The sequence below is a fragment of the Sapajus apella genome, unplaced genomic scaffold (assembly GCF_009761245.1).
Source record: "Sapajus apella isolate SASKATOON/1434 unplaced genomic scaffold, GSC_monkey_1.0 scaffold4, whole genome shotgun sequence".
NCBI classification, from domain to species: domain Eukaryota; kingdom Metazoa; phylum Chordata; class Mammalia; order Primates; family Cebidae; genus Sapajus; species Sapajus apella.
In genome coordinates this window covers 38,153,138-38,178,246 of record NW_022436944.1, presented here as the reverse complement: position 1 = coordinate 38,178,246, position 25,109 = coordinate 38,153,138, and the positions used below count along the sequence as shown (strand labels likewise).

The window sequence follows — 25,109 nt, the reverse complement described above, 5'->3', positions numbered from 1 at the left end:
AATAGTTTTAGTAAATAAAAAAGTCACATACCTGTTTATTCATAGACATTTTCACCTTATACTTAGCTAAATTCTTGTCAAATTTTATTTACTGACTTGTGGCCAGAACATATTTTTAGCTTATTGGAAGAGAGAAAATTAAGTAGGTTGATCCACAGAGCTACCTTCAAATTTTATTCTTTGTAGAAGTACAAGTTGAAAAACCTCTTTCTCCCAGAGCTTAGTGTTTTCTACTCTACGTATTTTCCTTTAGGTTTAAGTTTTAGAAATACAGTTAAAATACTTAAAGGATGAATGTTACGACATTCTGGGAATCTTTAGTCTTACAAGTTCATTTGTATATGAATTTTTTTTGATAAATTATAATAACTTAGTGTGCTAAGTTATAATCTATCAAAGTCACATATTTTAAAATGGTATATTAGGGACACAGAATTGCTCAAGATAATTTTTCTTTTATTCAATCTGTGATTATTCAAATATGCTTTCAAGGTATTGACACTTTAAAACAGTTATAATAGAGACAGAGTCTTACTGTCTTGCCCAGACTGGTCTCAAACTCCTGGGCTCAAGTGATCCTTCTGCCTTGGCCTCCAAAAGTACTGAGATTACAGGTATGAGCCACTGCACCTGGCCAAGATATTTACACTTCATGCAAACCACTGTTAGTTGATTTATATTCTGTACATTTTAGTTGAAATAAATTTTTCGGATAAAATTTGTAGCTCATGATAAAGGAGTTTAGTACTTTGTGATATATTTTCTCTTTATTGTATTTCAGGGATTGCGTAGTTCAACTAAGATGGCTGAGTGAGTGTGGATTGGGGTGTTGTGATTACTCAGCCACAGATAATCTGATGGCATTAATGTTAATATTTAGAGTGTAATAGGGCTCTCAAACATTCATTACTAGCTTGTTTTAAGCATCCTGGTTTTGTTGTTAATGTAAAAATATATGTTTTTAAACTTATTTGCCTCCAGATGTTTATTGTAAGATTTAATATTCATTGATTTCTTCTTTCAGTGGCTGTTTTTTGAGTGCCTACTCTCTGCCAAGATATGTTATAGATGCTGAGAATTACAGGTATAAACAAAACAATAGCATTTGTCTTAAAGGTTACAATTCTAGTGAAAATTTAGAGTAAGCAAGATTAGTATGTAAAATATATCCAGTTTCATAGGGATAAGTGCTTCGAGAAATACAAAGCCTGGGAAAAGGCTAGGAAATGAATTAAGGAGGGTGTTACCATTTTTAGTTAGAACAGCAAGAAAGGCCTAATTGAAAAGATATGAAGTAAAAAAGCCCTTACTCATGTAGTAAAAAATCTCCTTTCGGGCCAGGCGTGGTGGCTTATGTCTGTAATCCCAGCACTTTGGGAGGCCAAGGCAGGCAGATCACGAGGTCAAGAGATCAAGACCATCCTGGCCAACATGGTGAAACCCCATCTCTACTAAAAATACAAAAATTAGCTGGGCATGGTGGCGCATGCCTGTAGTCCCAGCTATTCAGGAGGCTGAGGCAGGAGAATTGCTTGAACCCGGTGGCGGAGGTTGCAGTGAGCTGAGATTGTGCCACTGCACTTCAGCCTGGGCAACAGAGTGAGACTCAGTCTCAAAAAAAAAATCTTCTTTCATAAAACCTTAATGTTTTTAAATAATATACTGCATTAGTGATTTACTATTCCTCTAAATAACAATGAGAAGAACATTGAAAAACTCATAATCTCCTGAAACTGTTACCATTTATTTAGTGTGTCCTGTTAATATAGTTTTGCTATTTTAGTATGTTAAAGGGTAGATTTCATCATGTGGTAAGTCTGCTAATACTTTGACTGCCTCCTGCAGTAAATGTGTAATTTGATGCTTTTTATCTCTTTAGTAGAAAGGAAATGAAATTATATTAATACATGTAGTTTCTTTCTTTTTTTTTTTCAATTTTTGGAAATCAGTTTCCATAGGTTGAAAAATATGTGTAGTTTCTAATGCAATAAAATACATTTTAAATTACATGGTATTGTGCATACATATACTGAATCAACTGGCTTATTTTGATTTTTTAATATGCTGTTTATATAGTATTATTATTTGTTACCTTTCCTACATCTTTTACAAATAGTAGGCAAGAGGAAAGCTAAGTGGTATCTTTCACAGGTTTTTAAGATTATGATTTTTTTTCCTAAAATCTGTTTTTTAATTTATTGCTTGTCCCAAACATTTAAAAAAATTAAGCATAATACCATAAAAATATTAATACTAATACCATTTTATTACCTTCTTAGATTTTAATCCTGCTACAAAAACACTTTCAAATACATGTTAAGAATATGATTCCTTGTAGTGTTAATTCTTTATGTATAGATCAAGAGAACAGAGAATGACTACTGTGCTCTGTTTATCTATGTGCCCAGTTTGCCTGTCTCCTAATACTTAAATTTCTGGGCTGCGATTCCATCTAGCTATCACTTAGGTGGTGTGTGGTCACCTAGTAGAAAAGGGGTGTTAGGCTTTGCGTTCTTCTGCTCTCACTGTGGAGTGATGGTGCATATTGAACTCAGTGTAGTAACCCTTTACAGTGTTACCTGTATTTTAGTAGTGTGATATAGTCATTCACATCCAAAATGTGCTGGGCAGGGGAAAGCGTAAGCCTTTTTCCTTGCAGAAGTTCATGCCATAAAAATAACGTGGTTTTTTTTTTTTTTTTTTTTTTTGACAGAGTCTCACTTTTTTGTCCAGGCTGGAGTGCAGTGGTGCGATCTCAGCTCACTGCAACCTCCTTGTCTGGGTTCAAGTGATTCTCCTCCCTCAGCCTCCCGAGTAGCTGGGACTACAGGTGCCCGCCACCATGCCTGGCTGATTTTGTTGTATTTTTAGTAAAGATGGGGTTTCACCACATTGGCCAGGATGGCCTTCATCTCCTCATATTGTGATCCGCCCACCTCAGCCTCCCAAAGGGCTGAGATTACAGGCATGAGCCACCTTGTCCAGCCAGAAATCTTATTTTTAATTCACATTTCTCACAGTAGTGCAGAAGGCCCTTGTGATATTAATACATACATTTTATAATCATCTAAGTCACTCCATTATTCTAAAGCTCTTTACAACACCAGTATAGATTGATTTATTAGGTATACTGCATTATATTCCATTTCTGTTTCTCAATAACAAAAATTCTTAGGGTGTGCTCTCCTGATACTACCACTAATTATATTGTTATACTTCGCATATAGTGTTTTTTACTTTTTAAAATAATTGGTAATGCTTTGATATAAACAGTGGGTGCTTTATGTTTTCTAAGGGATTGGATGAATGCAGAAATAGTTACCATCACCCAATTTACCTATTTTAGGAAGATTTCATGCCTGAAATAATGTTTAAGTGAGTTGAAGAAAATAGCTTTCTTAGCCAGATTTTGTAGGACAGCCTAAAAATGGTCACTGGGTCTTGACTAAGGGGAAAAACTATTAAAGGAATATGAGAGTAGAATAAATGAACATATGTTTTTTTCCTTGAACTTGGAAGAATGTCTGCAAAGTTAGACTATGGTGACAGATTATGAAGCTAAGGGCACAGTGTAGGAGTGTAGGGGAATAAGTGACTGAATAAGAGACACAGCTTATTTTATAGCCACATTTTAGATTAAATGTGAAGGAGTGAGGTGGATCAAAATGAGATGATTAACTAAATTCTTTATGTAAAACATTTATTCTTTTATTTTAGTGTGTACTGCTTTTCCTGTGCAATAAGTTATGTATCCTAATAAAAATTAAAGAGCAAGTTGCATTTGGAAGATCAGGTCATCGTAACTCATTGACATTAGGCCACATAACTGAATAATGTCTTCCTTCAGTGAAATACATCAAATGAGATCAACAATTATGACTCATAAACATGCCTTGCAGGCATAAAACAGCAGGGAATTAGCATGTGAGGCTGATAAATATGCATGTAAATAAGCTCCCAAAGGAATAACATGGGTTTGATTGATAGGTTTAGAATTGGAACATATGTAAACCCCTTTATTCCTCATTCTGGTGTAGCTAAGTAAAAATGCGTTTTACTTGTTAAAAAGTTTCAATAACTTTGTAAATCTTAATGCCACATCTGTTTTTTTTTTTTTTTCTTGTGCATGTCACTTGTAAGATTAATTGAATTGTCTACAGGCTGGATGGCCCTCACGTAAAGTAAATGGTGGAACATGTGAATAAGTGGCTATATATTTGTTGCTAGAAACAGGGTAAGAATCTTTGGGAAATTTCTGTTTTTACGTTGTAAAATGATGTATTGTCATAAGAAATTTCTTTTAGAAATAAAGATGTGACTTAACAGATTATTCTGGCTCCCTTAGTAATACTTCATACCATCTTTTTCTACATTTAGCTCCTAACAATGCAGTTTCTATTTATTTGCTGATTTCATACTACTGCTTTGATAGTCTATAATTAAAATATATCTTTTTAATAACTTTTTTCCAATTCTTGGTACTTTAGTCCTTCTAAATCAGTATTCAGGGACTATTGTAGAGCTGTATTAGAAAGTGCATGTTCAAATGCTAATCAGATACCCAGGGAGACTCCAGTTTTGTGTTCATGCCTCTCAGCAACCAAATGCCTTTGGGAAATATTAATGCCCCTCTCCAGGTTCAAGTCATTTCAGGTAAATGGAATAAGAAATGTGGTTTTTGATTTCCTGGTGCAGAGTCTGAAGCATGAGTCCTGTGGAGGGTCTAGAGATTTGCCAACTGAAGGCATTATGAGATTAGTTAGTGGCCACTTCTATTTGGGAAATATTTTCTTGTCTCCCATTGATAATAAAATAGTAAACAAAAAGGAATATCATCAGTTTAACATTATGAAACAGTGTGTAGTTTCAAAGGAATCATGTTTTTGATTTGGTGAGGTACTACTGGATCCTCTACAGCTTATATTCATCGTTCTGTAGATCATGGTTGATGAGTATTGAGCATTAGGACTTCTAAGTTCAACAGCAGTGTTCTAGGTGCTTGGAATATATCACTGAACATAACAAAGGTCCCTGCCTTCATGGAGCTTGCATTCTAACAGAGGGAGAAAGTAAATATAATAAAAAATTAAATGGTATCTTTGAAAATAGTAATTGCTTTAGAAAAAAGAAACAAATATTGCAATATAAGGGGAATTATAGTATGTTATAAGTTAGAAGGTTGCAGAATTAAATATCAGAGCAGTTCTTACTGAAAAACAATTAAGCTAATACTTAAGGGAGATAAAGTAGTGAACCGTCTAAGTTTTGGGGCAAGGCCATCCTAAACTGAGGAAATGGCAAGTATAAAGGTCCTAGGGTAAGAGCTGCCAAACATGTTCTGCAGGTCAAGCAGTCATAAGGTAATGTAACCATTTTCTCCTTTCTAACCTTCAACTGATGTTAGACTCTTTTTAGTGTTCCTAAATGTCTATAAACTAGATTCAGGTTGACTGAATTGCCATCTGTGGTGATCCTGCTTACTGGATTCCTCTGATCTTTGGTCATTCTTCCCTTTACATCTTTTGCATTTTGACACTTCATTATTTTATGCTGCTTATTCAAAGTGTATACTTTCTTTTAACGTGATTCTTTCTTTAGTCTCTTTTCATCACTTGGAGTCAGATTCTATTAGAATCTTTTTTGACCCCCAAAGCATTTGGAAACACATGAAGATATTTGGGGAAGGGGAGTTGTCATGGTAACTAGGGAACTTCCCCATTTCCTAGGCTGGAGTGCAGTGGCACGACCTTGGCTCACGGCAACTTCTGCCTCTCAGGTTCGAGCAGTTCTCTTGTCTGAGTAATTCTGGTGTCTCAGTCTCCCAAGTAGCTGGGATTCCAAGAGTGCACCACCATGCTTGGTTAATTTTTTTTTTTGTATTTTTAGTTGAGATGGCCTCATGTGATCTGCCCACCTTAGCTGCCTTAACCTGTGTGAGCCACTGAGCCCGACCAAAATATTGTCTAATTATTCATCATTTTGTAGTTTTGAGTAAATGTAACTTTTTTGTGTCTGTACCATTTTGGCCACTTGTAGCCAAAAAGAGGAAGAAGAACAGGAGGCATACAAGGTGTTTTTAGGTCTATATTGAACCTGGACCTTGGAACTGTTTGCTTGGTGTTTCAAATGGGTAAGAAGGTCTGGCAGAAGCTGGGCCCTAATTAGGTGGACTTTATAGTTAGCATTCTGCTTGATAAAATCAGAAAGACACTGAAAAATGGGATGAAGGATCAGACCTAGAATGACAACAGAATATGCTTAGTGTACACTTTATAGAAAAGCAAAACATTTATAATTTTCTCATAAAATATTGGGGAAGAGAAGTCTTGATGGGTTTCTGAAAAAAATAAGTGTAGACATAAAAATCAGTTCTCGTATCCACTATTAGTAATTAAAGGTGAATACTATTTTGAGTTTTCTTTTTTAGTATTATTGTTTTATTTTAGGAAATACTAAATATTTATTGGATCTTTCAAAATTTCACTTTTCAAATTATTCTTCATCCTGTTTTTATTATAAACTTTTAAATTTAATTGTGATAAAGTTATCAATCCTGATTTTTTGAGTAAGGTAATATTCCTGTTGAAGATGGACTACTTGAGTCATCTTTGATAAAAATAATTACGAAAAAAAAATGTAATTTTGTATATAAGGCGTAAGCCAGTGAAATCAAGGACTCTTTACTTCTATAGGAATATCTTGTCTAGTAGTCTAACTTGACATGAAGAGAGAAAAAAAGAATCCTTAAAGGAATTTATGGTCAGCCTATCTGTTGGATAAGTATCTCCCAACCCAAATGACATCGGGACTAATATACTAGCTAAAGTCCATCAGTTTCACGGAGTGAGGGAAAAGAGGAAATAAGTAAGTAGAAAAGAGAAATAGACATGAAATAATCGTAAGTGTGCCTGAAGATTGCTTTAGATGTGCTTTCTTGCACATTGGCTGTCTTAACTACCTGAGACAAGCTATATGGCTCTCAATTTAGGAAGCTGTTGTGTAGATATCCTTTATGCTACTCATCTATTTTCCTCTCTTAAATGTTTCTTTTCTTTGAAAGCAGAGGCATTTCATCTAGGCACATAGCAGAAGCTAAGTTTTTACTAATTGAACTGACTCCCATTTTAGCTAGCAAAATGCTTATGTCAAGGCTGTAGCATTTCATCATGACATATGAAAATACTGACTTGTATTCTTACTGGGTTGTGTTCTTGCATGGGCGTGACTATAGCAATATTTCTAAGCAGAGGAGAAATATTTTTCAAGAAACAGTCTACGTTCCTAAGTAAGTACTGATACCCCAGAATTTCATGCTGCAGAAGATGGCAGGAATCTTTGTAACAGGAAAATGTAGAGAGTGCGTCAGTTGTCCATATCAATTCTAAGGTGACTCAATTTTGCACAATAGCTGAGTTGAAATAACATCATGTCCTAGTGGGCCTAGCAGAAGGATTTGGCTAAAAATATGTGCCTCCAGGAATTTCTCTGCTGAACTGAGTGTGTTTGGTATTTACCTTAATGTAAACTAGAAAATAGCTGCCAAAAAAACGTGAATTTGGGTATATTTGATAATGAGCCTTGCCTTCTCTTACTAGTTACACAACAGGATCTATTGCTTCTTAAAATATTTCTCAGGTTATGATAATAAAACCATTTGAACTGTTTGGAGAGCAACACATAAACCCTGTTTGCAACAGCAGGAAGTATCACTTTACTCACATTTATAAGTGTATAAACAAATTGAAAAGAAGTGTGTATATGCTTATGGAAGGTGAAAGAGTCAGTTTTCTTTTCTGAGGATGAGGTGTGATTTTTCTATTTTTTGTTTTTATTTTTATGTTGAGTTTTTGTGATTTTATAACTTTATTTGATGTATTTGATGTCAGCAGTTAGTTCTCACCCAGAATGACTGCCTGTAGATTTTTGAAAGTAGTAACAGGTACATAGGTAACCAGAGTATAGAACTTGTTTGGTGGATCTTTATCCTTACTATGTTTTCTGGATAGGCACACATGGATATGGTGTGGCACATTCCTTATTCCTATTCCTTTGGCTTGACACATTCCTTTTTCCTTTGGCCCAGACAGTTTTGTTCAGCCTGCTATGAGTGCACACATCTGGAGTTCCACTGTCCTTCATGACAGATTTCCAAATCTCTTTGAGTGCCTCGTGGGTATGCTTCCTGAAGCCCATACCATGGATGCTCTTGCAAATGTTGATTGTATGCTCAGGTCACCACCTCATTAATGGCAGAACGATCCTTCTTGTGACACTTCTTTGTGGGAGCCATTCTACTGGGCCCATGCTGAGGGTGTGATTTTAAAAAGTGAACAATCAGGTTTTATTCCTCAGCTGGTTTCTTTTATCAACTAGTAGAATAATTTTTTTTCACATATTTTCTCTGCACAGCAAACTACCTGTTGGACATTAGAGAAGAAGTGGTCATTGCTGTGGCTAACAGAGCCTTTTCTTTATCTGGTGAGGCAGCATTATCTTCTACTGGTGAACTTTATGATCACTAAAATACGAATTTTATATAATTTTCATGTGTCACAGAATATTCTTTTTTTGATCTTAAAAAATTTTTTTTTAAAATATAGAACCTATTCTTAGCTCATGGGCCCACACAAAAATAATTGTAGTTTTCAGATACTTCACGAGGACTTCTTCAGAAAGAATCACATAATACTGGTAATAGAAGAAGGATACAGATGAGAAAATAGATGATTTATGCATGGTTTTAATCACATGGTGGGGTAAAAACAGTAAAGTGGCAAATGATAAAATGGAAACAGTATTCAGTACATCATGGTTGTAGCGGTGGTAAAGTAAGTTAAATAAAAGTTATAGACTAGTTTTAGGAATAATTTCTAGGGCTGTATGACCAATTTCTATTGAAATGTGAAGGAATCAACAATGAGGAAAGATTTGAAGTTTACATAAAAGAAATTGTTACAGTATTTCTCTGAATAAAGGAGAAAGGAGATAATAAACTAGGAAATTATGACAGACCTCTCTTCCTGTGAGATAGTGGGAAAGCAGATAAAATTCATATATATTTAGAGAAGTTTTGAGCTTTAAGCATGTGGTGGCATCTTGGTTTGAGGTGGAGTAATTAGTTGTGAAAACCAGCAACTCTTATCTGATGACCTTGATTTTAGTTTGTTTATTAAGGATAAGGGATGCTAGTATAGATTGGGAACATGAAAAATATTATATGAATAAAATTAATAATCAACAGCTGTGAGAAGAGATACGATTACATGAAATTTTGTATCCCTGTTAGCAGGCCATATTCTGCTTTCTGCGATGATGAGGGCAGAGATGAGTGGCTGGGAAGTATAGTTGTTTATATATTTGTTTCAGGGCCAAAACTGGGATGAGGCAAATGAAAAGATCATTATTACTGACTTTTCCTTAGCCTTGGGTTCCAATGCGGCTTGATATGGCAATATTAAATTTTGTATTCATTTAAAATTTTGATATTTTGTTAATCATGGATCTTTTGGAATCATTTAATTTTTAAAAATATTACATTTAAATATTTTTATGTTAATTACTCAGTTTGGGGCATCCCCTTAAGTGGTATGCCCAAGATAAGCACCTGATTTTCCTTACTCACTTCACCTTAATCCTAGTCCTCATTTGTGGAACAAACAGTGAGGTCTCCCCAAGGTTGACTACTGACTTGCAAACTATAACTAATGACCAGAGAAGCCAGAAACATAGGGTCTTAGATAATGAGAGCTTGAGATGCTGGACTATAGTGTTCAATGCAATGGAACCCAGAAGTAGGCAAATAAATACCAGCAAGTTAAAGAGTGAGCCAGCTTTTGATACCTAGTCCATGCTTTCTCATGCTACTGTCAGAATGCTTGTAGAAACAGAGATGCAATATTAAGAATTGATATAATCCAGAATATTTATCAGTAATATTCCAGATACCAGGAAGAGCTTCTGCAAACTAAAATGCAAATAGAACTTAGATGCAGAATAGTAATAGAGCAGGATATAATGACGGAAGGAAGTTTTCTTAAACATTATTTTTTGTTTTTCTTTTTAATTCTACTGCATGTCTGCACCTTTGAAATTCTACACCTTTAGGGAAAGAAAGCTGTTTTATCCTCTGAGGGAGTTGCTTTCTGATATAGTGAACTACTTCATGACTACACAGACCCCTTACCCCCAACTGTTCACCCATTAGTACCTTATTTTATTTAGAAGTAAAGTTCCTGATAATGTAATATGATCAAGGTAAAAGAAGATAAGTCATGGCACATTTGATTCAGAAATAAGAAACAATACCAGGAAGATCCGTAGGATGGATCTATGCTATCTGGTATTCCATTTTCGTTGGTATAGTCTAAAAGAGAAGATCTGCTTCAGTTCATGCAGTATTTTTTGTTATTCTGTATAGAAAGCAAGTAGTGGAAGGAACCCAAGTGAACTTTCCTTTTACCTTTAGAGCCACAGTAAGTAAATTACAACTAATATTAGAAACTTGAGGACTGGGCACAGTGGCTCATGCCTGTAATGCCAGCATTTTGGGAGGGTGAGGCAGGAGGATCACTTGATCTTAGGAGATCAAGACTAGCCTAGGCAACACAGTGAGACCTCCATCTCTACAAAAACATAAAAATTAGCTGGGTGTGGTGACCCATACCTGTCCTAGCTATTCAGGAGACTGAGATGGGAGAGGATCTCTTGAGCCTGGGAGTTAGAGGCTTCAGTGAGCTGAGACCACACCATTGCACTCCAGCCTTGGTGACAGTGAGACCCTGGCTCCAAAAAAGGAAAATAATAATTAAGATCTGAAAGATTTAAATATAGTTTTTGGGCAGTGAAGGAAACCAAGAAATTAATGTGGTACTATATCTTCTCTAATTTTTTACAAAAGAGCAGAGCTGACTTTAAGAATGAATGAACAGTCAAACAAAAACCACGACTCGGAGTATAAAATAAGGGGAACATTTTTCTGAGGAGAAAGAAGAAAGACATATTTTTTAAAAGATTTAAACCTAGGAAAAATAAGTAAATTTTATTAAAATTTTAAATAATTTACCATAAGAAAAAAAATTTTTTTTTTAAACAAAGTAAGAACAGTGTTAAAAAGACTGAGTTGAAGTTTGCCTGAGATACTGGAAAAGATATAGAAGGAATCAGTGAGAGAAAATGATAAGACATTAAAATTTGATAGCAGACGTGAAAAGTCTCTTAGAAGTAGTAAAGGACAGAATCAATAAAGCAGAAATTTAAGGCATAGATAGGGAGGAGAAATTAAAGTGATGGTATAAAATTAGGTGGTAGATGGAATGAGAGCCAATGTCCCTTCTAGAACATTGGACTTACTGCAAGTGGGATGGGAGACGAGTTCTCAAGGACATTTGATTCTTTGGTTGGGAATTTAGATTTGAATTAGTAATCAGGTTAAACACACACATGCACACACACACAGAAAGAGAGACAGACAAATTTATACACAGTACTGCAAGCCCTTTATCTCTGCCTCCTTGGCAAACATGATTATTTATATGAAGATTATTCTGGTGTTTATTTTTTAAATTCTAAGAAGTCAAAGTCTGTGGGTTAGGTTATGAAGCCAGTGAATGGAGTGATGGCTTTGCAAATGAAGAGTAATATAAGTAGCTTAAAGTATTATAGATCATAAATCTGCAGCATACTCAGTAACTATCAGATATTGAAGTGAGGGAATGACAGAAATCTTCAAAGTCTTGGATTTGAGTGAAGCCCACAGTATGTACATGAGAACACATGAACAAAACTTGTTGGAAATGTACAAAAAGGAGACTTCCAACCAGAGGTGTGTGTGCACATTCATATATGTATGTGTAAAGAAAACATGAACAATTATCCTAACTGAAAATGTTAAACTGTGCTTGCATTATTGCATTCATATTAACATACCTGAGAGTAATACATACCATAAGCTACCTAATTATACTGACTTGTCCTATACTTTGCTGGAATCAACTTACAGTAGGATGTTATTTTCTGTGCTTTATTTGCAAGTTAACATTTTAATAATTATCATAAATAGTTATCTGATTTGCATATTGTGGTGCATAATCCAACTGTTCTGTGGATCATCCACAGTTATCTTATTATTCATGCCAAGACTTCTATATTAGTCTGAATAATCTATCGTAGACTGCATTTCTGTTTCCAGTTCTCTGAGCTTTTTATAACTCTAAATATAGTGCTTTTTTATCAAAAGATGGAATCTTACATGTGTTAATATAACAATCTCTCTGACCCACTATTCTATTGAAGTTAATTTTTATTGTTGTATAATTTCCAACATTTCTATGCAATATCTTTTATTTGAACCTTCATAACCATGTGAGCTTGGTATTGAAGTGTTACATCAGTTTTTGTCTGGATAGTGGGCCTGTGTGCTAAGAGCTGAAAAATTTGAAAAATATTTTTGAAAATAGTCAAATTTGACTCTTGAGTCAAATTATAAGATGTGTGTAAAATAACATAATAGAAATGATCATGTTAGAGGAAAAAAATGGCTGAGAGGCCAGATCAAGAAGTTCACTATAATGTAATCAGTGATACTAACATAGAGGAAAACTGAAGGAGGAGTGACTTCTAAATCTGGTACTAACATACTCCGAGGAAAACTGAAGGAGGAGTGGCTAGAATTGGAAAGGAGTAAATTTGTGCAACATAAATTTGAGCGTTAGCTATAGAAGTAGCAATTGTTTTAGAAAGCCACAGTGTTCTCATCATTCATCTCCAAAGATGTGGAAGGATGAATGCATAAAGCTAGAGGAATTTGAAGCCATTAAAGTGAAATTCTTCTGACCCCATCTTATTTGGCATTTTCCTTATCAGTTTATTTTCTGAAACTGAATTCCCAGTTAGCTTTTCTTACATGTGAAGACCATACAGGTTAGGTTCTCATGAATATCTAATTCTCCTCACATTTTTTTTGGATCCCCATAACACATTCATTAAAAGTTAAGCAGTTAACTAATGTGTAATCATACAATGTATTTGGCATATATACTTTAATTTTTATATAAACAGAATTAGGTTGAAGTATCAGTGAAATATGGCGCACTGAAACATTTACCCTTTAGGATACAGAGACTAAGTACTTAACATCAGAGTGCTAGAGATACAAATACTAAATAGACAATGTTCCATGAAGCCTATCTTTATGTAGTATACTCGTGTCATATAATGTAGCCAGATAGATCCTGCTGAATTTTTATTTTCATCTGTCCTTGTCTGCTATTTGCTGTAAAGCATAGGGTCAAATTTGCAAGGAAAACCCTATTTTTTTCTAAGGCATTGTGCCTTCAAAATTATCTATGTGTTATGAGCAATTCATTTATCTGTTACCGGCTAATAGTCATGAACTCAGACTGTAAATCTTTTTTTTTTTTTTTTTTTAATTAAGAGGTTGGTTTACTAATGTTGCTCAGGCTGGCCCTGAACTCCTGGGCTCAGGCATTCCTCCCATCTCAGGCTCCTGAGTAGCTGGGACTACAAGTGAGCACTGCTCTACCAGCCCCTCACTCAGCCATTAACCTAGACCTTAAAACTCTCCCTAAAAATATGTAATGGTGCAATATCTATTAAGTATGCTCTACAGTATCATTTTTGAATGTTTGATGTATTCTCTATAACCGGGGTCGCCAGCTCCCAGGCAGTGGCTGGCTACTGGTGGTGGCCTATTAGGAATCGGATCACATAGCCAGAGGTGAGTGACGGACAGGTGAGCATTACCACTGGAGCTCTCCCTCCTGTTTGATCAGCAGCAGCATTAGATTCTCATAGCAGCCTGAACACTGAGCATGTGAGGGATCTGGGTTGCGTGTTCCTTATGAGAATCTAATGCCTGGTGATCTGAGGTGGAACAATTTAATCCTGAAACCATCCCCGTGCCCCTGTCCATGGAAAAATTGTATTCCATGAAACCGATTTCTGGGGCCAAAAAGGTTGGGGATTGCTGCTCTGTAAGAAATTATTACTGAAAAAAGATGCAAAGTCTGTATCTTACTTATGTCTATATCCTCTGTGTGCCCACACAAGGTGCTTTTTACACTTAGGTTGTTAAACTAAAATATTTCTTTAAACTTAATGGAAAACAAATGTAATCATGAAATATTTTTTCTGTGTTCTACATGTACTCATACTTATGGTTAGTAATTTGGTCAGCTTGTCTTGGTCAGGGATTTTGTATGATTACACATTAGTTAACTGCTTAACTTTGGCAGAATGAAGATACCAATGCATGCAAGGTGGTCAGCTTTAGCTGGACAATTGATGAATGAGTGAGCCTAAGTGTAAACTTAGCAAACTTTGAAAAGCACAATACATAGAGTTAAATGTAAGTAGTTGGGATGACTTATGATTTCTGACCAGAGATGTAGAGAGCTGGGAAGAGATCACTCCCAAATGTAAAATGATGAAAAACCCAAAACCAGGTTCACAGCTTGTCTTGAACACTCCTGAGTGTTGAAATTTCAGACCCATGCACAGACCCAGAATCTGGTGAGAGACAGATAGCTGCCGGTAGAGGCATCCTGCAAGTACCGACTTACCTGGATAAGGCACAGCTGTATACCTCTAGAAAGAAGTCAGCTAAGATGATAATTACATTGGTAGAAGCCAAGTGTATACTGTACTGATAAAATCTTTTTGCAGTTGGGGTATGGGAGGTAGTATACTGACTGATCGTAGCATTCAAGCTGAATAATAAAGAGACTCAAGATGTGAGTGATTAGATAGGAGAATAGATATCTTATGATCTTGGTGAGTTCAAAAGATCACCGGAATTAAGTTACTGAAAGAAATGAACTGGAGAGGTTAGAGGAGGTGGAATTCAGAATAGGCAATTTGAAATTGAGATTATGCAGAGATTTTAGTTATTGACAATCACAAAATTTAAGATATGACCTATAGAGTGGCTGAGAGAAGGTAGTAGACAAGGACATTGGAAAAGAGGAAAGAGGTAAAGATACAAAAAAATGGTTGATTATCTATGTGTGTGAAGAAATTGCTAAGAATAAAGACAGCTGTATTCTTGGAGAAAGTGACAGAAAATGAGGAGGAGTGATCTTTGTGGGGTCAGTATGTGACTACAAAGTGAGGGCTAGTGGGTGGGCTAGATATCTGATGACATAGGACTCAAATCGTGGAAGGGAGATGGGTTAGAGGTTGTTTTTCATATTTCTTCTTTATGCACCATATTTGTTTTAATCTCTAGCTTGTCATTAATATATTTGTTTAGCGTATTCTACATTTTTTATTTGTGACTTCAGTTAAGTTACAAAGCGAAACAAGTTCAGGATAGAGCTCTGAAGTATCCCACTAGAAACCTCTCTCTAGGTTGATACTGACCCATTAATGACCATCCCACCAGTTATTGCAAAAAATATATATATAAAGAAATAAAAGCTTTGAGAAAGTAGAAGAGGCTAGAATGTATTCCAACTCATTTTTATAAGATGCCAGCATTACCCTAATACTGAAACCAGAAAAGCAGAGTACTAGAAAAGCAAACTATACAGTAATATCTCTCATCAACTTAGAAAAATTGCCAATAAAATAATAGCAAAATCTATTAGTGATACATAAAAGGATAATATGTCATACCTGAGTAGACAAGGGCTAGTTCAATATTTGAAAATCGGTCAGTGTAACTTACCATATTAGAAGAAAAATGAAGAAAAACCATATTATCCTCTTAAAATATGGAGAAAAAGCAGCAGAGAAAATGAACAATGATGAAACTCTCAGCAAACTAAGTATTAGAACAGAGAACTTCCTTAACCTCTAAGGGGTATCTACAAAAAACCTACAGCTAGCATCATGCTTAATGATAAGAGACGAATGCTTTCTCTCATAGAGAACATCATCAAGGATGTTCTCTCTTGCCTGTCTCTTCAGCATCATATTGCAAGTCCTGTAGAATGCAGTAAGGCTATAAAAATATAAGCATACAGATCTGAAAGAAAGAAATGGTCATTTATTGCAGAATACACAATCATCTTTGTAGAAATCATGAAAGAACAAACATGACAGACTTCCAGAACTCAGGAATTTAGCAGGGCCACAGAATACTAGATAAATATACTAAATTCAATTTTGCTTCTGTATAGTAGCGGTGAAGAGAGTTTAGTATTTTAAAAAATACCATTTACAGTAGCACCAATGAAAGAGAAAAACAGAATTTTGAATCTAATAAAGTATCTGAAAATTGTATATGTGGAAAACTGTAAAACACTTAAAAATTAAAATTTATTATTTAGAGTAGAGCTGTATACAGTTTTTATGACTTGGAAAGCTTCATATTGTTAAGATGACAATTGTCCAGTTTAATCTATAGAGCCAATGTAATCCCAATGAAAATTCCAGAGGTTCTTTTTAGGTGATAACAATCTGATTCTAAAATTCATATGGAAAGGCAAAAGAACTAGATTATTCAAAACAGTTTTGAAAAAGAGAATTCACATTGCCTAATTTCAAGAATTACTATAAAAGGCAGTATGTGATTGACAAAACAGTAGACACATAGATCTTTGGAATAAAATAGCCCCAGAATACTCTCAAACAAATAGAACAATTGATTTTTAGAATACATTTATTAATGTAAATATGTATATATAATTTATGCTATAAAATTCACTTATTTCAAATGTAAAATTCAGTGATCTTAAACAAGTTTATAAAATTGCATAACTGTTAATGCCATCCAATTTTAGAATATTTTTATCATCCCCCAAAATATATTTTTTTGCTATTTAAAGTCACTGTACAATCTCACTCCCACAAAACCACTATTCAGCTTTTTGTCTTATAACTATAAATTTGCTTTTTCAGTCATATCATATAAATGTAACTACATGACATTTATGACTGTGTCTGGCTTGTTTTATTTAATAAAATGTTTTTGTGGTTCAACCATGTTATAGCATGTACCTGTACTTTGTTCCTTTTTATTGCTGAATAGTATCCCATTGTATTATCATACCACATTTTTTTATTCACTCACTTTGTATTATTTTCATTTTGATGCACCTATAAATAGTGCTGGTATAAACATTTGAACATAGGTCTTCATGAGACATAGGTGTGTATTTCCTCTTGATGGATTCCTAGGAGTAGATTGCTGGATTATACAGTAAATATATATTTAACTTCTGAAGAAATTGCTGTAGTATTTTCTGAAGTATCTGTATCATTTAACAGTCCTACCAGCAATATACAAGGGTTTGTACAGTATACAAGTTTCTCCACATATCACCAATATTTATTTTCTTTTTATTTATTGTTCTCGTGTGTGAGAGGTGTTAATTTCATTAGTTTAAAATTTGTATTTCTCTATAACTAATTTTGTTGAGCATATTTTCATGGGCTTATTGGCCCCAAAGGACCTGTGTTCAAATGTTTATTATACCAGCACTGTTCATAAGAGCATCAAAACAGAAACAATACAAAGTAAGTGAATAAACAGGTGTGGTATAACAGTATAATGGAATACCATTCAGCAGTGTGCACACACATACCTTGTTTTATTGTTCTTCACTTTGCTGTGTTTTGCAGATATCGTATATTTTACAAATTGAAGGTTTATGGGAATTTTACATTGAGCAAGCCTGTCAGCACCAGTTTTTCAACATGTGCTTACTTTGTGTCTCTCACATTTTGGTAATTCTCATATTTCAAACTTTTTCAGGATTACTATATCTGATATTGTGATCTATGATCAGTGATCTTTCTTATAGTGTTTAATTTTTATGGGTACATAGTAGGTGTATATATGGAATACATGAGATATTTTGATACAGGCATGCAGTACATAATAATCACATTAGGGAAAATGGGGTATTCAGTACCTCAAGCATTTATCCTTTGTGTTATAAACAATCCAATTACATTCTTTGGTTATTTAAAAATGTACAATTAAATCAGTATGCACAATAGTCACCCTGTTGTGCTATCAGATACTAGGTCTTAGTTATTCTTTCTATTTTTTTTGTACCCATTAACCATCCCCACCTCCTTAACCATCTGAATCTCCCTCTACCCGTCCCGGCCTCTAGTAACCATCCTTATACACTCTATATCCATGACTTCATTTTTTTTTTTTTATTTTATATCTCACAAATAAGTGCAAACATGCGATGTTTGGCTTTCTGTACCTGGCTTGTTTCACTTAACCTAAGGACCTAAGGACAATTGTCATCTTAAGTTCTGTCCATGTTGTTGCAAATGACAGGATCTGAATCTGAATAGTACTGCATTATGTGTAAGTACTGTATTTTCTTTATCCATTCATCTGTTGATGGACACTTGGTTTCTTCCAAATCTTGGCTACTGTGAACAGTGATGAAACAAACATGGAGTGCAGGTATCTCTTTAATATACTGATTTCATTTCTTTAGTGTATATACCTAGGAGGGGGATTGCCGGATCGTAGAGTAGCTCTGTTTTTTAGATTTTTGAGGAACCTCCAAACTGTTTTTTATAGTGGTTGTACTAACTTATATTGCCACCAACATAGTATGAGGGTTCTACATCCTCACCAGCATTTGTTATTGCCTGTGTTTTGGATAAAAACCATTTTAACTGCGGTAAGATGCTATCTCATTGTAGTTTTGATTTGCATTTCTCTGATGATTGGCACGTTGAATACCTTTTCATATGTCTGTTTGCCATTTCTATGTCTTTTTTTGAGAAATGTCTATTCAAATCTTTCACCCATGTTGTAATCAGATTGCTAGATTTTTTTCTTACAGAGATATGTGAGCTCCTTATATATTCTTATGATTAATCCCTTGCCACACGGGTAGTTTGCAAATATTTTTTTCCCATTATGTGGGTTGCATCTTAACTTTGTTCATATTTTCCATTACTGCACAGAATTGTTTTAATTTCATGTGATCCCATTTGTCCATTTTTGGTTTGATTGCCTGTACTTGTGGGGTATTACTCAACAAATCTTTGCCCATACCAACGTCCTGGAAAGTTTCCTAGATGTTTTCTTTTAGTAGTTTAATAGTTTGACATCTTAGATTTAAGTCTTTAATCACATGTTTTTACTTGATTTTTGTATATGGCAAGAGATATGGATCTAGTTTCATTCTTCTGCATGTAGATATTCCGTTTTCACAGTATCATTTATTGAAGAGACTGTCTTTTTCCTGGTGTATGTTATTGGTACCTTTGTCAAAAATGAGTTCCATGTGGGAGTGTGGGTTTGTTTCTGGGTTCTCTATTCTGTTCCATTGGTCTCTGTGTCTGTTTCCATGCTAGTACCATGCTGTTTTGGTTACTGTAGCTCTGTAGTATTATTTGAAATCAGATAATATGATTAATTTTGTTCTTTTTTTGTTTTGTTTGTTTTTGAGACAGGGTTTCTTTCTGTCACCCAGGCTGGAGTGCAGTAGTTCATTCTCAGTGTACCTCCGCCTCCTGACCTCAAGGGATCCTCCCACCTCAGCCTTCCAAGTAACTGGACTACAAGTGTGCATCACCACACTTGGTGACTTTTTTTGTACTTTTTGTAGAGATTACGTTTCACCATGTTGCCCAGGTTGGTTTCAAACTCCTGGGCTCAAGCAATCCACCTGCATTGGCCTCCTAAATTGTTGGGATTGCAGGTGTGAACCACTGCATCTAGCCCTATTTATTTATTTATTTATTTATTTTTTCTGCTTAGGATAGCTTTGGCTATTTTGTGTTTTCTGTGGTTCTGTATGCATTTTAGGATAGTCTTTTCTACTTGTGTGAGGAATGCCATTTGGTATTTTGATAGAGAATGTGTCGAATCAGCAGATTGCTTTGGGTAGCATGGACATTTTAACAATATTGAGGTTTCTAATACACGAACATGGATTTCCAGTTTTTTTGTTGTCATCTTCAATTTGTTTCATCTTTCTTTGATAGCTCTATTTGTAGAGATCTTATACTTCTTTAAATTAATTCACAAATATTGAATTTTATTTGTGACTGTTATAAATGGGATGACTTTAAATTCTATTTCAGACTCCTCACTGTTGGCATATAGAAATGCTACTGATTTTTATATGTTGATTTTGTATCCTGTAACTTAAATTTATCAGTTCTACTAGTTTTTTTTTTTTTTTTTTTGTGTGTGTGTGTGTGTGTGTGTGTGTGTGTGTGGGAGTCCTTAGGTTTTTCCAAATATAAGATCATATCATTTGCGAACAAGGATAATTTGCCTTTTAATTTTACAATTTGGATATCATTTATATGCTTCTCTCATCTGATTGCTCAAGCTAGGACATCCAGTACTGTGTTGAATAACAATTGTGAAAGCAGGCATTCTTGTTGTCTTCCAGATCTTAAAGAAAAGGCTTTCAATTTTTCTTCATTCAGTATGATACTGGCTGTGGGTCTGTCATATACGGCTTTTATGTTGAGATATCTTCCTCTGTCTCCAGTTTTTTTAAAGGCTTTTATCATGAAGGAATGCTGAACTTTATCAGATGCTTTTTCAGCCTCAATTTAAATGATCATATGGTCTTTATCCTTCATTCTATTGATAGGATGTATCACATTGATTGACTTGTTTATGTTGATTCATACTTGCATCATACTTGTTGAGGACTTTTTGGATCATTATTCATCAGAAATATTGACCTCTACTTTTCTTGTTTGATGTGTCTTTGTCTAGGTTTTGGTATACTGGCACTATAGACTTAATTTGGAAGTATTCCATTGGCCTCTATGTTTTGGAATAATTTGAGTAGGACTGTTATTAGTTCTTCTTTAAATGTTTGGTAAAATTCAGCAGTAAAGCCATTTTGGCTTTGATCTTGTTACTCATTATTGATCTAATCAGGTTTTGGATTTCTTCGTGCTTTGATCTTGATAGGCTGTATATGTCAAGGAATTTAAACATTTCCTCTAGATTTTCCAATCTAATTGACTTATAGTTGCTCATAGTAGTCACTAATGATTACTCTGAATTTCTGTGGAATCAGTTATAGTGTTTTCTTTTTCATCGCTGATTTGAGTCTTCTCCATTATTTTTATTTGTTAGTATGACTAAAGGATTGTCAGTTTTACATTTTCAAAAAACCAACTTCTTGTTTCTTTGATCTTTTTTATTGTTTTGTTTATTTCAAGTTTATTTATTTCTGATCTCATCTTTATTATTTCTTTTTTTCTCCTAATTTTGTGTTTGGTTTGCTTTTACTTTTCTAGTTTTATAAACTGCATCATTAGTTACTTCTTTGGAATTTTTCTTCTTTTTTTGATATAGGCACTTACAGCTATAAATTTCCCTCTTACTACTGCTTTTGCTGTATCCCATAGATTTTGGTGTGTTGTGTTTCCATTATCATTTCTTTTAAGACATTTTTCATTTTTTTATTATTTTGTTTAATTTTCATGTTTTTGCATAATTTCGACAATTCCTTGTTATTGATTTATAGTTTTATTCCATTGTGGTTAGAGAAGATGCTTGATAGTATTTTTTTAATGTTTTGAGACTTGTTTTGTAACCTAACATATGGTGTAACCTGGAGAATGATCCATTGAGGCAAAGAATGTGTATTCTACGTCTGTTGGATGAAATGTTCTGTAAATATCTATTGAGTCCATTTGTTCTATTGTGTGGATTGAGTCTGATGTTTCTTTGTCAATTTTTTTTTTTTGGTCTGGGAGATATTTCCAATGCTGAAAGTAGGGTGTTGAATTCTCCAGCTATTATTGTATTAGTGTCCATGTGTCTCTTTAGCTTTAATAATATTTGCTTTATATGTTGGATGCTCAGTGCTGGATGAATATATATTTATAATTGTTGTATCCTCTTGCTGAATTGACCCTTTTGTCATTATATAATGACATTCTTTGTCTTGATATCTATTTTGTCTGATATAACTACTTTACTTGTTTTTTTTTCAAGGGGGGAGGTATCCACTGGCATGGAATATCTTTTTCCATCCATTTATTTTCAGTCTGTGTGTTTCTTTATAGGTAAAGTGTATTTCTTGTAGGCAATAGATCATTGTGTTTTGTTTTTTCATCATGTCTTGGCTTTTCATTGTCTTGGTTTTTTATCCATTCCGACCTTCTCTTTCTATGACTTTTGATTTGAGAGTGTAGTCTATTTACATTTATGTTATTATGTAAGGAGTAAAGTAAGGACTTACTCCTGCCATTTTGTTATTTGTTTTCTGGTTGTTTTGTGATGTTTCCTTCTTACCTCTCTTCCTTCTAGTGAAGGTGATTTTCTCTGGTGGTAAGATTTCAGTTCTTGCTTTTTATTTTTTTGTGTATCTATTATGTGTTTTTCAATTTGAGCTTAGTATGAGTCTTATAAATACTGTCTTGCAACCCATTATTTTAAACTGATAGCAACTTAACACGGATTGCATAAACAAAGAAACACGCAGTTAAAAATTAAAAACTCTTTATTTCTGACCTTTTGGAGTTTGATTGTTAAATCCCTTGAAATAGTCACTTTTGGGTTAAATCTGCATGGTGTTCTATGACCTTCTTGTACTTTTTTTTTTTTTTTTTTTTTTTTTGACTGAGTCTCCCTTTGTTGCCAAGGCTGGAGTGTGACAATGTTGCTCTCTCAGCTTACAACAACCTCAGCCTCTCGTGTTCCAGCGATATTCCTACCTCATTCTCCTGAGCAGCCGGGATTACAGGCACCCACCACCATGCCTGGCTAATATTTGTATTTTACTTGAGATGGGTTTCACCATGTTGGCTAGGCTGGTCTCAAACTCCTAACCTCAAGTGATCTGCCCTCCTTGGCCTCCCAAAGTGCTGGAAATATAGGCATGAGCCATCTTGCCTGGCCTGAAATGACCTTTTAAGGAGCAGTGCAGAGCAAATGGTGGTGGAAGCCCATCAGATCTTGTGAGAACTTATTCACTATTATGAGAATAGCATTGAGGTAACCACTCACATGATTCAATTACTGCCTATTGGGTTCCTCTCACAACATGTGGGGATTATTGGAACTAGAATTCAAGATGAAATTTGGATGGGGACACAGCCAAACCATATCACAAGTTCTGTGATGTCATCTCTTTGAATAATCTTTCTATCCCTCTTTCTTTCTGTACTTCCTTTTCAAGGCCTGTAAGTCATAGATTTGCCTTTAGATGTTGTATGTAAACTTCATTGTTTTTTAATGTTTTTTCTTTTATCTAACCTGTGTATTTTCAAATAGCCTGTCTTCAAGTTCACTAATCCTTTCTTCTGCTTGATTAATTCTCTATTAAGAGATTCTGATGCATTCTTCAATATGTCAATTGTATTTTTCAGGTTTAGAATTTCTGCTTGATTCTTTTTATTTCAGTCTCTTTGTTAAATTTATCTGATAGATTTCTGAATTTATTCTCTGTGTTATCTTTCTTTTCTTTAAGTTTCTTCAAAATAGCTATTTTGAATTCTTTGTATGAAAGGTTACATATCTCTTTTTCTCCACGATCAGTCTGTAGTGCCTTATTTAGTATGTTTGTTGAGGGCATGTTTTTGTGGATGATCTTAATACTTGTAGATGGGGTCATCAGAGTCTGGGAATTGAAGAGTTATCTCTTTATTGTAGTCTTTGCAGTCTGGGTTTGTAGTGCCTGTCCTTGAGAAGGCTTTCCTAGGTATTTGAAGGGACTTCAGCCTCAAACCCAGTAACTGTGGTTTGAGGTTTTTGCACATTTGTAAAGGTACCACCTGCGTTACCAGGCAGACTTTTGCTCTTTTCCCTTACTTTCTGTCAAACAGAGTCCTTGTCTCTGTTCTGAGCTGCCTGGAATTTGGGATTTGGTAATGCAAGTACTCCTGTGTCTACTGCATTTGGGACAGTGCTAGGTCAGACCTGAAGCCAGCAGAGCACTGGGTCTCATCCAAGACTCACTGTAACCACTACCTTGCTACACCTGTGTTCACTCAAAGCCCTGGGCAGGTAATGAAGCCAACCAGGCTTGTACCCTTTTCTTCAGAGCCATGAGTTTTCTCAGGCCCTTTGTGTCCAGAGATGCTCTCTTGTAGCCAGGGATTAGATTCGGGAACCTTAGAAATATATCTGATCTCCTGCTGGAATAGAACATCAGATTAAGCTAGCACTCCAACCACAATAAGGAAAGTCTTTCCTGTTCTTCTTTCTCCCCTCTCCACAGGCTAGGAGCCTCTCTCCTTATGGTCACTACCACCACCAGCCCACAGGGTGTTTTGCCAGGCTACTGCTGACATTTAAAGAGTCATCATTTCATTTTGTGGTGAATGCTGCTAGGCCAAGGACTTACCCTTCAGGGCAGTGGGCTCCCCTCTAACTCAGGGCAGGTCCAGAAAAGCTGCCTAAGAGCCTACATGTGGACTCAGGGACCCAGAGAGCCTGCTTGTTACTCTACCGCACTGTGGCTTAGCTGGTACCGATTTTTGCTTCTTGTGACTCTACTTTTCTGTGTGTAAATAGTTGTTACAATTTTCTGTGTGCAAATAGTTGTTAACAACAGTGGGTTGGGATGAATGATGTAGGCCTGTCTTCTGCCATCTTGCTCTGCCCCTGTCCAAGATCTCTGATATTACTATTTTAACTGTTTTGAGATGTCACAAAACACACCCATCTAAGACAGGGAACTTGACAAATATTTTATATGTTCTAACTGCTCTACTGACGGGCCATTTCCTTGTCTCTCTGTCTCTCCTGAGGGCTCCTTATTCCCTGCAATATTTTTTAAAAAAGAAAGAAATTGGGGGAGTTAATAACCTTACAGTGGCCTCTAAGTGTTTAAGTGAAAGGAAGAGACATATGTCTCCCACTTGAAATCAAAAGCTGGAGATTATTAGTATTATTGAAGAAAGCATACTAAAAGCAGAATAGGCTGAAAGGTAGGCCCCTTGTGCCAAAGAGCCAAGATGTGAATGCAAAGGAAAAATTATTGGAGGAAATCAAAAGTGCTACTCCAGTAAACACAGGAATGACAAGAAAGCAAAACAGCCTTCTCTAGAGACAGTTTGAGTGGTCTGGATAGAAGATCAAACAAGCCTCACAACATTCCCGTAAGCAAAAACCTAATCCAGATCAAGGCCCTAAACCTTCAATTCTATGAAGGCTGAGAGAGATAAGGAAGCTACAGAAGAAA

The 25,109-nt window shown here is 35.2% G+C and overlaps 1 protein-coding gene across 9 annotated transcripts in view; it reads left to right on the top strand.

Moving 5' to 3' along the window:
- Positions 1 to 25,109, top strand: part of TBC1D5 (TBC1 domain family member 5) — a 557,272-nt gene that overhangs the window by 247,330 nt on the left and 284,833 nt on the right. For 5 of the 9 annotated variants that reach the window (XM_032259250.1, XM_032259257.1, XM_032259262.1 and 2 more), the window contains one exon: positions 8,410 to 8,478. The exons of the other annotated variants lie outside the window; for them this stretch is intronic. In XM_032259250.1, the coding sequence (XP_032115141.1) occupies positions 8,410 to 8,478 (69 nt within the window). The remainder of the gene's footprint in view (positions 1 to 8,409; positions 8,479 to 25,109) is intronic. 9 annotated transcript variants of the gene reach the window in all.